Source organism: Python bivittatus, unplaced genomic scaffold (assembly GCF_059951505.1).
Source record: "Python bivittatus isolate LINGU-HERP-01145 unplaced genomic scaffold, Pbiv_v1 ctg000980_np1212, whole genome shotgun sequence".
Lineage (NCBI taxonomy): Eukaryota > Metazoa > Chordata > Lepidosauria > Squamata > Pythonidae > Python > Python bivittatus.
In genome coordinates this window covers 28,149,716-28,164,677 of record NW_028277125.1, presented here as the reverse complement: position 1 = coordinate 28,164,677, position 14,962 = coordinate 28,149,716, and the positions used below count along the sequence as shown (strand labels likewise).

General features: G+C 39.8%; 1 protein-coding gene across 9 annotated transcripts in view; it reads right to left on the bottom strand.

The window, feature by feature from the left end:
- Window positions 1–14,962, bottom strand: part of TFDP2 (transcription factor Dp-2) — a 55,509-nt gene that overhangs the window by 16,535 nt on the left and 24,012 nt on the right. For 3 of the 9 annotated variants that reach the window (XM_088131799.1, XM_088131796.1, XM_088131800.1), the window contains 3 exons: window positions 10,913–11,034; window positions 8,802–8,849; window positions 1,910–2,072 (listed from right to left, as the gene is read on the bottom strand). In XM_088131799.1, coding sequence (XP_087987925.1) covers window positions 1,910–2,072; window positions 8,802–8,849; window positions 10,913–10,959 — 258 coding nt within the window. In that variant the 5' untranslated portion in view covers window positions 10,960–11,034. The remainder of the gene's footprint in view (window positions 1–1,909; window positions 2,073–8,801; window positions 8,850–10,912; window positions 11,035–14,962) is intronic. The other 6 variants (XM_088131797.1, XM_088131802.1, XM_088131798.1 and 3 more) reach the window with 4 other exon arrangements.

Below are 14,962 nucleotides of genomic sequence, written 5' to 3'. Positions count from 1 at the left end.
TGGTTATGCCGTTATTTGCTGCTTTATTATTTCCAGTGCTTCTTTTATCTTCCTTGTTTCTAGGTGATATTTCTTGATTCTTTGGTCTTCTTGTTCTTCAGCTTCTTTTCCTTCATCTGTTCTAGTTTGCTTGCATACGATCTTAGCATGCTGATCTTATTTTCCAACCTGATCTTCCATTTTGGTGGTGCACTGTTTGGCTTTTTTTCTTGTGGGATGATTTTGCATCCAAGGTATTGTTATAACTGCAGCCATGCTGTACGTTAGTTGGTTTGTTTCTTGCAGTGAGCTGGTGCTTATATTTGATATTACAGTATTGGCATCTTTTAATACTTGTGCTAGCTGTTTCTTTGTAACAAGCTTCAATGCAGGCAACTTTATTCTGTTGTTTTTGTGCTGTTCTAGATGCTCAGTTACTGTTTCAATTTCTTGTTTTTTTAGTTAGAGGGCTTTGTTCTTTCTGAAGAGAAGGCAGAGGAGAGGGTGCCTGGTTTGGGAATGAAAACGATTCAATAGCTATGCTGGCTTCCTCTACTGCAGACTCCACCTGGTTTGCCTCTATAGTCTTAGCTACTTCTGGCAAGGGTTCAATTTCTTTGCCCTAGGTAGATCTTTGCAGTTCTTCCAATTCTACTTCTGTGAATATTTTCATATTATAAATCTGTGTTGATCTACTAACCTCTGTTCTGTTATCTCTGATTCTGGATGTTGTTCTTTCCAGATCTGGTGCATTCTTTTCAGATATCTTCTCCTTGGGCTTGATTTGTAATAGCAGATCATATTTCTTTGTTTTCAGTCTTTGTATATTTGTGACAGGTAAACAAATTTACTTCCAGTAGTCCAACAGCTGCTGGCCCTGGCTGCTCAGCCAACGGTCCTGAGTCCTGTAGCCCACCTGTCACAAGATGTCTAGGAAATAGAACACCTAGTGTGATCCTTGTTGACCCGGGCAATGACCAATCCAGTATAGGTTTCTGTAAATTATGTCTCACCATATTGTTTATGGAAGAGATACTCTTCATCTGGCTCCTCTATGACTGAACCTCTAACATAGCTCTCATCCTCCTCGGAGCATGCAAGCCTCACAACCACATCAAGGTAGTGCCTCACTGGGGTGGTATTATTATTATTATTATTATTATTATTATTATTATTATTATTATTTTATCCCATCTTTTTTATATATAACTCAAGGCAGCAAACATACTTAGTACTCCTGCTTCTTATTTCCCTACAATAACAACCCTGTGAGGTGGGTTGGGGTGAGACAGAATGACTGGCCCAAAGTCACCCAGCTGGTTTTCATACCTAAGGCAGACCTAGAAGTCAGTCTCTTGGTCTCTAGGCCAGCACCTTAACCACTATACCAAACTGGCTCTCAAACATTTCTCATTTCCGTAGAGATGAGGCAAACATAAGAGGGTGGACATTTTGCTGCTGCTATTGTTAAAAATCAAAAGCTCTGCTTGCACAGTATGCTTTACTCAGTCAAAAGCTAGGCTTCTGGACTATATGAACAAGAAAATGTTCTCAGCACTTAAAAGAGATTAGTTTTGATTCAAAACAGTCTTGGGTTTAATTTGGCTTAAATTAATTTTTGCCAATAAATTGGATTGTCTGAACCCAGAAGACATGGGTTAGCATAGCTGTCAAGATACAGAGAGTTGTTTTAGGGAAGGGAATGCCAGTGCACCAGAGTGGCATTGAAATATGGCAAGAAGGGCAAAAGGAAGGACAAGTTTCCACCTCATCCAACTTTGGTGGCTTTGAATCTAGATGGGCCAGTGTTACGTTTTTTCCATAAAATTGTAGACCTGAACAGGACTAAAAGAATACTTTTCTAGATTGGTGGTGGTACTGGTAGGAGTAAAACACACATATAACAATGTACTTAAGACTTTTTACTTACTGAATCTGTAGCTACATGGTTACCAGAGTCTGTAAACTCTGATACTAGCTCATCTGCAACTTCATTATAGGATGTGATTCCTTTACGCTGGACCTTTTCACATACTTTCATTGAAAAATGCCTCAGACCCTTTCCATTTTTATCTCCCTTTTTGTTTCGCTTACTGTGGAAAACAAAAATTAAGAAATGACAAAAACATAAAGTACTGAATTTTCACAAGTGCAGCCTTTTTGCTGGTTGCTCCAGTATTTGAAAATGGTTTATCTGGGGAAAATTTAAATTAATATATGAAGAGTAGAACTAGCTACATGGTTTTCACTTTAATCTTTCTTTGAAAGATTAGATTAGTGTTTTTATATTGCCTTCATAAAACAATTCCAGTCAGTGAACAGAAGACTCAGTACAAGCAACCTCCCTATATCCAACAATCAAAAATAACAAACAATAATCCTCTCAAAAATCAAATCAGTCACTTGCAATCTTCATTAGCCTTAAAATAATCAAAGGGGTTAAAAAGTTTTCAGTGGAGTTTCCTAAAAATGAGGAGCAAAGGGCCAAACGTATCTCAAGGAGTGGTGTATGTCACAGAGTAAAGACATTTCATGAAGGGGCAAATTTTAAGCAGATGCTCCCTAGATGACCTAATAAGACAGCAGAATCTTTACAGATGAGCACTCTAAGGTAAGGTGATATCATGCCATATACGGCTCACAGTAATAAGCAGAACCTTGAATAGGCCTGGAGGTCTATTGGCAACCAGTGCGGCAACTGTAAAATAGGTATTATTCTGCAATTGTGGGGTCTAACCATGAAGAGTTTGACTGTGACATTCTGTACCACTTGTAGCTTCCAGGTTGTGTTCAAACACAGCTCTATGTACAGCACATTACAGCAGTCCAGTCACATGGTGGTAAGGATGTGAGTCACAGTCGCCAATAACTGGCACATTAGCCAAATTACAGGAAAGGCTACCTGATCATGGCTTCCACCTGTTGTTAAAGCAGAAGCTATGAGTGCATCCATCTCAAGGATTGTCTCCTTCGTGGGAGTATGATTCCATTCAGACGTACAGCTACAACAAATGTTTCAGACTCCAAGAGGTTTATGAATGAACAGCATGTCTGTTTTGCTAGAGTTTAATATGAACTTTTTTCTCTCCATTCAGTCCCTGACAACCTCCAAACACCAGCTTAAGACCTTCACAGCATCTCCAGTCTGTTCTAGGATAGTAATGTACAGTTGAGTATCATCAACATACTAGACAGATGATCTCTCCCAAAGGTTTCATTCAAATGTTAAATAACATGGGGAAAGGACTGAACACTGTAGTATTCTCCACTGGATCAACTATGCACTCAATTGCTCTTCCCCCACAACTGCTGAATGGAACCAGTCACTCAGGTAGGAATGGAACTACCATAAATTATTGCCTCTACACGCTCATCCCAACATTCACAGGCAGCCCAGAAGGATATTATGGTCGATGGCATTAAATGCCATTGAGAAGTCTAATGGCTGCCTAAAAATGAAAACAAATTGTCTCTCTCCCCCCCATATAACATATATACATACACATATACCCACACATACACAATGTTTATGCTTGCAATAAATGATATACATTAACAATCTGACTGAATTTATTAGATTCTTTAAGTGCAAAATATCAACTTTGGAATTTAATGAAATTAAGTGAATCAAAATATTTGAAGTAAAAACAAGTACTATAGCAAGTATTTAGTATGGTTTGAATGCAAGATATCCCAGTGCATTTTAAGCTCAAAATGCAATATCTACAAGTAATATGGCATTATAATTTATAAAATCTGGGACTTGTCTGAAACTCACAAATGTTTAAGTCAAATTAGAATAGCTTAGCATTATCTATTCCAACTAGTAGAAACTTTCCACAGATTAATATGAGGAAAACCTTCTGAATCAAACTAAAGGTCTATTTAGTTCAACATTTACGCTTCTCATGAAATCAAATCCTTTATGAGGGAAGCCCAATGCCTCTTTGTAACATCCCCTTCCCATGCAATGCTATTGAATAGTATGTTGCTTCTGATTATAGTGTTTCCTTATGATCTGAAGTACATTTTGTTGTTTTATGTGCTATACGGCAGGTTGAACACAGGATCTTTAATATATGTGCTCTTCAACCAAACTTATAAGGGACCACTCCATGAAAATCCTTTAGTTAAAAAATGCTTGCATCAGTTTTTGCACTACGCACTTAATACTGTTACGTAGAATTTTAGGCTTTATTCTTAGCATAAAGGTGAAATTAGCATTTTAGCATGGCAGTCTATGCCTCCTTTTGAAGATCAGGAAACCGTGTTTTTCCTTTTAGCCAAAGACATTTCCTTTGATGTGCAAAAACTAGCCCTTTCAGGACTGTGAATCAAACAATAGGGATGTATTCTGAAGTTCTTGATTAAAGTTGCAAGTGTTTAAGAAACAAACTGGGGTGGGAAAGGAGATGATGCAACATATTTTAAGGGTGTCTTTTCTCACATCTTACAAAACAAAGCTTTATTATACATCAATGTCTTTTATGATGGATTCGTTGCTTTCTGACGTATCACATATATGTATCATTTGTTTCCGTACCCTAGGCAAGACAAATGCCTCAAATTACAGAATTATCTTCTAATGAATCCTAATTTCTAATTTTTAGATGTCTATTATTGTATCAATAGGACAAATTATTAGGATTAAAATTAGCTGAAATTACATATAGAAGGCCAAAAAGACCTGAATGTGTTTGACACATCTATAAAGATCATCATGAATGGTTATTAACAATTTTAAACAGAAAGCTATTTTGTCTCTGGATATGAAAAAAAAAGAGACTAAAGATTGTGTTAATTTTTTTTTACTTCTACCTATTTCTAGCAAATGCTGGCTTTGGCATATAGATAGAACATTCTTAACTGACACTTGTTAGAGAAGACTCTCATAATATATTGTTAATGTATTTTACAAGAAAAATATTGTTGAAGATTTACACCTATATGAAAAAAAAAGGAGAACATGCATTATACAGATTTTAAGATTAAAAAATAATAATCCTTTTGGGCCTTCAACTTTATGAATTTATATTTAAATAATTCAGGATGCCCACAAACACAGGGGAGATTGTGGGAATAATATAAAAGAACACTTCCACTGTAAACCATCTTGCAGACAAGATAAAGGGACATTCAGTAGAGTACAAGGAGAACAAAGGAAGATACCAAGGTACAAGCAGAAGTCTGATCACATGATATACATGCTCTAAGATAACCAGAACTGAATCTGAAGAAAACATCTTCTTAAAAGATGTATTTCTTAAAGGAAAGTTGCCTTAGTTTCAATTCTGGCAACTACACTGCATGCACAATTATTAGACAAGTTGTATTTTTGAGGATGAATTTCATTATTGAACAACTACAGTGCTCTCGGTCAATCCAAAATGTTAATAAACCTCAAACCTGAATATTTAAGAAAGTAAAAGTGAGGTTTTGGCTTTCTTAGGAGCATATCTATGTGTGCACAATTACCGGGCAACTATTAGTGGGCAGAATTATTATGCAACTAAATGAAAAACGAAAATTCCCCCATCTCACTCGTTTATTTTCATCTGTTAAAGTGAGAATAATAAACAACTCAAGTTACAAATAAACATTTCTGACATTTCAAACAAAAGATCAGTGACCAATATAGCCACCCTCCTTTGCAATAACAGTCATAAGCCTTCCATTCATGGAGTCTGTCAGTTTCTTGATCTGCTGACAATCAACTTTTTGTGCAGCAGCAACCACAGCCTCCCAGACACTGTTCAGAGAGGTGTTCTGTTTTCCTTCACTGTAAATCTCCCGTTTGAGAAGGGCCCACAAGTTTTCAACAGGGTTTAGGTCAGGTGAGGAAGGGGCCATTTCATTATTCTTTCATCTTTGAGGCCTTTACTAGCTAGCCACGCAGTGGAGTACTTCGATGCACGCAATGGAGCATTGTCCTGCATAAACATCATGGTCTTCTTGAAAGATGAAGACTTTTTCCTGTACCACTGCTTGAAGAAAGTGTCTTCTAAAAACTGGCAGTAGGTTTGGGAGTTGATTTTGAGTCCATCTTCAACCCGAAAAGGTCCAACTAGCTCATCTGTAATAATACCAGCCCATACCAGTACCCCACCTCCACCTTGCTGGCATCTGAGTCGAAGTGGAGCTCTGTGCCCGTTACTGATCCAGCCACGGGCCCCTCCATCTGGTCCGTCAAGAGTCACTCTCATATCACTCTCATCTCAGTCCATAAAACCTTTGAAAAATCTGTCTTCAGATATTTCTTGGCCCAGTCTTGCCGTTTCAACTTATGTGTCTTGTTCAGTGGTGGTCAAATTTCAGCCTTCCTTACCTTGGCCATGTCTCTGAGCACTGAACACCTTGTACTTCTGGGCACTCCAGGTATGTTGCAGTTCTAGAATATGACAGCACTGGAGGATAATGGGTTCCTGGTAGCTTCATGTTTGATTTTTCTCAAATCTTTGGCAGTTAATTTGCATCTTTTTTTCTCAACATGTTTCTTGCAACCCTATTGACTATTTGCAACAAAACGTTTGATGATTCTCTGGTCACGCCCCAATATCTTAGCAATTTCAAGAGTGCAGCATCCCTCTGAAAGACTTTTTACAATTTTTGACTTTTCATAGTCAGTTACATCTCTTTTTTGGCCCATTTTGCCTGAGGAAAAGAAGCTGCCTAATAATTATGCACACCTTGATATAGGGTGTTGATCTCCTTAGGCCACACCGTCCCTCATTACACAAATACACATCACCCGATATGCTTATATCCAATAAGCATTCAGGTTTATATAGCTTGGAAGTGGAAAATATGCATAAAAATGATATGGTCAAAATACTCACTTGCCTAATAATTGTGCACACAGTGTATAAGCTGTATTACAGGTAGGCCCTGCATGAACTGCCTCCACTTCAACTCCCCCCACCCACCTATCTCCCCTCCATCTCTGCCCTTTTGGCTGCCCTGCACAGCATCCCTAAGATGAAGAGATTGCTATATTCTGCTGCTGCACCTACCCACTGCTGCCCCCAGCTGACCTTTCTCCCTGTCTTCCTTTTGTGCAATTCTCATGCTCTTGCCGCACCAGGGCACTGGGGCTTCACGCTGCCACGCTGCAGATCTTCCTCCTCTTCGACTTTGCTTTGATTTCCCCTCTGCCCTCCAACACCTCAAGCTCCACAGTACAGGGGCTTTATTGGTGCTGGGCTCACACCCACCCCTTGCCACCACCTCCTCCTCTTCCCTGCTGGGGCTGAAGTACAGATAGTCCTGGCTTAATGACTACAATTAGGATGGGAATTTAGGTCACTAAGTGATGCAGTTGTTAAGCAAATCATGTGTGACTGCTTCACTTAGCAACTACAATCCCGGCACTCCCAACTGCCATCATTAAGCAAGAATTGCAGGTTATTAGGTGAGGCAAGTTCCTACCGGCTTCTCACACTCAAGTCAGTGGGGAAGCCGGCAGGAAGCTGCAAGCCCGAAACACTGCTGGATAGGGGAGGAAGGGGTATGTGGAAGGGACTGGGAGAGAGTGCGAGTCAGGTGTGTGAGGGCCTCAGAACTGCTTGGATTTTCAGCCCCAGAGTCAAGAGGCTTCTGAAGCCTCTCTACTCTGGAGCTGAAAATCCTCCATGGCTGAAAATGCTGCTTGGATTTGAACACGGGGCATTTTCAGCCAGCCCCCAGAGACGAGGGACTGTCTGAAAAGGTCTGTGCGAATTTCTGGGGGCTGTCTGAAAAATCTCTGTGCCGAAATCTAAGCAGAATTTTGGCATCAAGCTTTTTCAGCCAGCCCCCAGAGATGAGAAGGAGTCCTCTTGGCAGGTGGCAGCAGCTTGTGACTTTCCCTGCCAGTTTTCCCACTGACTTTCTTGGGAAGCCAGCAGGAAGATTGCAAATGGTGATCACATGATCACAGGGCACTTGGCAACCTTGGTCATAAGTGCAAACTGATTGCCAAGGGACCAGATTGCGATCAGGTGACCATGAGGGTGCTACAACAGCCATAACTTCAGGCATGGGTTTTAAGTCCCTTCATTCAGCACTATCTTAAATTCAAATGGTTGCTGAACGAATGGTTGTTAAGCAAGAACTACTTGTAGAGAGAGAAGGCTGCAAGCGCATGCACACAAGATGGGCAGGATGTCAACAATGGGACCCCCATCTCTTGGAGCTGTCAGTAGTGAATGCTGGATTGGCAAGGAGCACTTCATCCAGACTAACCTCATGCAAGCTACCGAGTGTGCCTTTGCAAGAGCCTCAATCTTACAGCACCAATTTTTCAGGCACCCAGGTCACATAGACCTGGAGCCCAATGGTGGCTTGGGGCCTTCAGCAGTCTCAGCCTGGGCCTCTACTTCCTCTTCCTCATTGTCAGGAAGACTGTGAATGAGAGAAGGCCGCAAGCATGCGCATGCTAGATGGACAGGGTGCGAGCAATGGGGTCCTCATCTCTTGGAGCTTTTCAGGAACCAAGGCTCTTCCTCCATGGCAGTGCTGGGGCTGAAGTAGGGCTTGGGGTGGGCTGAGACTGCTGAAGGCAGAGGAGGACAAGGAGAAAGGTCAGCTGGGGGCAGCAGCAGGGAAGGTGGTTGAAAATGCAGGTGGCCCACATTTTTATCACATGGCCACAGGGCCACTGTGATGATTATAAATTCAAGGACTGGTCACAAGTCCATTTTTTCAGCATTGCTGTAACTTCGAACAGTCACTGAATGAATGGACATTAAGTGAGGACTACCTGTATTGAAGTTTTTGCAGGTTTGAAAAACGTACCATATATTTTTCTATGGCAACTATATATACATTTCAACAGCAATACGAACCTTTCTGAAAAATCGGATTCCATTAAGTCTTGTATTCGTTTTCTGTTCCTGTAAATACATTTATCCTCTTTTAAAAAATCAGATACTAAAACTTATACCCTAGTTTAAAGTATCACAATTCTGAACATTTTAAGAAGTTGCTTAATTAATTAGTTTAATATATTAAGCTCAATTTGGGGAATTAATGTCTAGTAAAACATAATGTAATCTTGATTAAACTTAAGTTTAAATAAAATAGCAGCTTTTTAAATAAGTTGTACATCCCAAATTTTCAAACTAAAAAAAATTAGATACAATTTATATTATTTTGATTATAACTAGATGCCACTCAAGAACTCTTTGGTAAAAGAAAGTCAACAATGTTGCAGCAACTATATAGTTGTATTATTTAACAATATTCATGACATGGTTTCTTGACAAACTGTTTTATAAACATGTAGTTAAGTTATATTATAATAGTACTAATTTAAAAAACAACAACATTACTTTGAAGTTATTCTTGATATGGGTCAAAGGACTTTACAATTTAGGTTGTGTTTAAGCAGATCACTGACTCATACCATAGCAGCCCATTTTCTTCTTCAATATGGGAATTTTTGCTTGCAGAATAGATTGTGCTATATTTTGATTAAGATACCAGATGTTTTAAAAAAATCCTTGCTGTTATTTCTCACTTCAAAAAGTATTGATCCTTCCTCGTGTTTCAGACTAACACACATTTTTCAGGGATGCAAAGATGATACAGGTAGTCCTCATTTAGCGATCACAACTGGGACTGGCAACTTGGTCACTAAATAATGTGGTCACTAAGTGGAAAAGCACATGACCGCAACTGCACTTAGGATTTTACTTCAGCTTTCTGTTTTCCCCATTCCCCTGCCCTCTGGAATGCTCACTCCTGAGCTGGAATAATTAACAAGAAGGGAATTATTTGCATTTACATTCACTGGAGACGAAGGGATTACAAGAGAGTAATCAGGTACATGATGGGGAATATGCACTGACAGAAATGCACTAGCACCCAGTTTGCTCAGTGTGCTCCCAGCTCAGAGCCCTGAGCCACTTAGGAGGCAAACAAAGAGGCAAACAAAGAAAGTCTTGTACTAACTGACTGTAATGGTGACTGAGAGAGACACTGCAAAGGTCATAAATGCAGGCATTGGTTGCAAAGTTACTTTTTCATCAGTGTCGTAATTTCGGTCACTGCCTGAGGCAGTCACTAAGCGAGGTCTACCTGTATTGTACATTCAAAAGAAAATGTAGTCGTCTGGTTTGTTTTAATTGCACAAATAACATTCATTCTTCCCTATCATCCCATATATACAATTATATAATATAATGAGCTTTGACTAGTTAAATATCAACATTTTTAATACAAAGGTCAAATAGTGCATAACAAACTGGTAGATTTTCTAATCTATCAAGAAACTATAGGTAGACCTCAGATTACGACAGCAATTGGGACCAGAATTGCAGTCGCTAAGCAATGTGGTTGTAAAGTGTGATGTCATGTGACTGCATTGCATAGCAATGACAATCTGGGCAATCCTGGCTGCTGTCATAACCCCAAGACGTGCAGATTGTTAAGCAGAAAGCACCAGGAGTCCCAGGTAAGGAACAGGGGGTGCCATGGGGAAAGTCGGGGGGAGGCTGGGGGAGTCCCTGGGAGGCCTGGCACAGGTGGTGTGTGAGCGAAGGGAGGCTGGGGGAAGCAGGGCATGGTGCAAGCAAACAGAAGTCGGGGAAGCAAGATGCAGCATCGTGCGAGCGCAGGGAAACAGGAGGATTTACCAGAAAGATTTGAAACCTTCCCTGCCGGCTTCTCCATTGACTTTGCTTATGGGAAGCCAGCAGGGAATGTTACAAATGGTGATCACATGACCATGAGGCACTGCAACCATCATAAGTACGAGCTGGTTGCCAAGTCCCTGAATCACGATCACGTGACTACAGGGGTGGTGCAATGCCTGGAATTTTGAGGATTGGTCATAAGTACCACTCATTCAGCACTGTTGCAACTTTGAATGGTCGCTGAACAAGTGGTCGGTAAGCAAGGACTACCTGCATATTTAAGATGCAACTATTAGATAAGCCATACTAAATTTTTTTACCCAGGGATCCAGCCAGCAGCTTCTGTTATATGTGTCTGTGTAACCATGGCCAGTGGTACAGTATATGGATTTCCAATCAGAATGCTCCCTGAACTGGTCAATCTTCGTGGTGTGCTTATAATCTATTAGACACAGAAGAGATTGCAAATAAATTTGGTAAGACAGGAAAATAAAATACATCTTAGCTAGATCCCATACCAAAATACTTGTACTTGGTCAATTTAGCTTGTTTACCCTTTATTTTCTATCCCAGATGCAAGTCTAGTGAGGGTTTACTGCAAGTAAATAAAGAACATATAGCATTATGATAGAAAAAGAGATATAGGAAGGAAACACAATGGGGACAAAATGGCCTATATCATAACAACATGCAGAAAATAAAATCATTTATATGCAGTGCCTTATAAAATCTGCTACGTCCTCCCCTTTAAAACTGTTAGGTATGTATATATCTATAAATGATTCAAAATCTTCACTTACCTCTCATCAGCTAATTTCAGGGCCCAAAGACTGTTTGGTAGCCAAATAAGTCTATCAAACTGGGTTATAAATAGTCAACATTTTATGAAAAAGAGCCGGGAAACTTGGTCTCCTACCAAAATATAGTAAATGTTTTAGTCAAAGCAATTTTGGGATACTTATATTCATGGTCCTCCTCTACTCTGGGCTCCCTCATTTATAAAGGACATAACGGTTGATACAAAAGGACAGAAAGGAGATTTAAAAAAACAAAGCAAAATTTAATTTTGCAGACAATCCTATTCTCCTTTGTTTAAAGTTTGTCAGGGAAAACTGAGTTAGCAAGAACCTCATGATAATTAAATGGGGGATTGGAAGATAAGAAGTTGTGGCTTAATGCTCACTTTATATTTTATCACTTCTTTCCTTTTTGATCTTCTGGGTTTGCCTGATCGTGTTATCATGTTGGAAGAAAACATGACTAGAATAATTATTGATGAATACAGATGAAGAACAAGACTACTTATCAGACTGACTCATGAGGCTCAGTTGTGTGCAGAGCAGAATTCTGCGGAAGCTCAGTTTACCCTGAAAATCTGTGGACCTTGGTATACAGTACCTACAGTCACCAGTTGACTGTTTTCTGTCCATAGCTTTTCTACATTAATCTTGTATGAGAAGCTACTAAGCAATATAGGATTTACTGAAGAATGAATATACATTTGGAAAATAAAGATAAATGGAGAACCTCTTTATGTTTTTAGGTTTTTTTTCCAAAAAATGACAGCAGATAGCAGTAAAGATAAATCAGGGATTATTGTATCCAGCATGAGTCTGTGTGTCCTGTATATGCATCTAGGGATGGCCTGCTGAGGATTCCAACCCTGTGAAAAGTAAAAAATGGTGTAGTCCCATAGGCAGCCATTCTCTGTATTGGTCCCCATTCTTGTCCCCAGAGGTACACCTGGCCCCTATACTTCTTGCGTTTTGGAAACCAGTGAATAAAATTTGGGGTGGGGGCGGAACCTTTAGCAATATGTTTTAGGAATTATGGATTTTATGCTGTTTTATTATTAGGGATTGATAACTGTTTTTTATTGTTCTTTTTTTGTTTTGTGTACCATCCTGAGTTTTGTGAGAGAGCAGCATGAAAATGGAGTAAATATTTAATTATATATGTGTGTCTAAGACAGTAATTTTCTGTTTCAGACTGATGAAATTATAAAAAAGAAAATGCATTTTCATAATACACTAAACTTCATCATGAAAACTCAGAGGGTGTCAAGTATCTGCAGACAGGTTTCTCTCCAATATCACTAATATTAGCAGGAAACATCACTTTCTTCAGTATAGACCTTATCTGAAGCCAAGCGGACCTCAAAAAGCAATATGGCATATGGATTCTGCTGTTAAAATGTTTAAATTGTTCAGGATGAGGTCATTTGAACAAACTATTAGTTCTACATAGATTGTTGGTTTGTTCTGAGGCATGTTATTTAATATTCTACTAAAATATTTGATTTATACTTGTGTATTTATACATGATGAAAACACTGCACATATGAAAACAACTTTTTATTGTGTAAGTGCACAGGTGGAACTCTCCTTATTTTCAGAACCTGAACCCCACTAAGGAAATGATACACAACACTCTGCAAGTTTATGTGAGTAAATTCTTAAAATTGTAAACTTAAATAAAAATTCTACATTTTTGTACTTTATCCCAAGTCAAAAAGACTACAAACAAAATCCTTGCTGCCACCTCAAGAAACTCTTTTGCAACAAAATCAGTACGATGGGGGAATATTAGCCAGATGCTGTTATATTGGCAGGCCCATCTTCCTTAACATCAATCAAAACAGACAGACATCCTTGAAAGCAAAAGATTCTCTTTGACCTACTGGCTCAGGAAACTGCACTCCCCAGAACATGAATTTTAAAATAAACCCTTTTACTTACCAAAGATGGGTTCTTTGTGGGGAATGGTACAGACCACAGACAAGGAGTGTTGTTTATCCTTTCCTTTGTTACAAGAGAAGTTTTTAAAGTTCAAAAATAACTTTTACTGAAACAAAATTGTGATACCTACTTATTTTGAAGCACTATACCTATAACAGTTTACTTATGTGCCTATTTCTACAGGTGAAACTCGAAAAATTAGAATATCGTGCAAATGTTCATTTATGTCAGTATGGCAACTCAAAAGGTGAAACCAATATATGAGATAGACGCATTACATGCAAAGCGAGATATGTCAAGCCTTACTTTGGTATAATTGTGATGATTATGGCGTACAGCTTATGAAAACCCCAAATTCACAATCTCAGAAAATTAGAATATTACATGACATCAATAACACAAGGATTGGAAATAGAACAATATCGGACCTCTGCAAAGTATAAGCATGCATATGTACTCAGTACTTGGTTTGGGCCCCTTTTGCAGCAATGACTGCTGCAATGCGGTGTGGCATGGATGCTATCAGCCTGTGGCACTGCTGAGGTGTTATGGAAGACAGGATGCTTCAGTAGTGGCCTTCAGCTCCGCTGCATTGTTCGGTCTCATGTCCCCCATCTTTCTCTTGGTAATGCCCCATAGATTCTCTATGGGGTTCAGGTCAGGCGAGTCCCATGGTCATTGAACCAGGTTTTGGTACTTTTGGCAGTGTGGGCAGGTGCCAAGTCCTGCTGGAAAATGAAGTCAGCATCCCCATAAAGCTCGTCTGCGGAAGGAAGCATGAAGTGCTCCAAAATCTCCTGGTAGACGGCTGCGTTGACCCTGGACTTAATGAAGCACAGTGGACCAACACCAGCAGATGACATGGCTCCCCAAATCAACACAGACTGTGGAAACTTCACACTGGACTTCAAGCATCGCGCATTGTGTGCCTCTCCATTCTTCCTCCAGACTCTGGGTCCTTGGTTCCCAAATGAGATGCAAAAGTTGCTCTCATCAGAAAAGAGGACTTTGGACCACTGGGCAACAGACCAGTTCTTTTTTTCTGTAGCCCAGGTAAGACGCTTCTGACGTTGTTTGTTGTTCAGGAGCGGCTTGACAAGAGGGATACGACATTTGAAGCCCATGTCCAGGATCCGTCTGTGTGTGGTGGCTCTTGTTGCACTAACTCCAGCCTCAGTCCACTCCTTGTGAAAGTCCCCAACACTTTTGAATGGCCTTTTCCTGACAATCCTCTCCAGGCTGCGGTCATCCCTACTGCTTATGCATCTTTTTCTACCACACTTTCCCCTTCCACATAACCTTCTATTGATGTGCTTTGATACAGCACTTTGGGAACATCCAACTTCTTTTGCAATTACCTTTTGGGGCTTTCCCTCCTTACGGAGGGTGTCAATGATGGTTTTCTGCGCAACTGTCAGGTCAGCAGTCTTTCCCATGCTTGTGATTCCTACTGAACCAGCCTGAGAGACCATTTAAAGGCTCAGGAACCCTTTGCAGGTGTTATGGATTCATTAGCTGATTAGAGTGGGACACTTTGAGCCTAGAATATTGAATCTTTTCACACTATTCTAATTTTCTGAGATTGTGAATTTGGGGTTTTCATAAGCTGTACGCCATAATCATCACAATTAT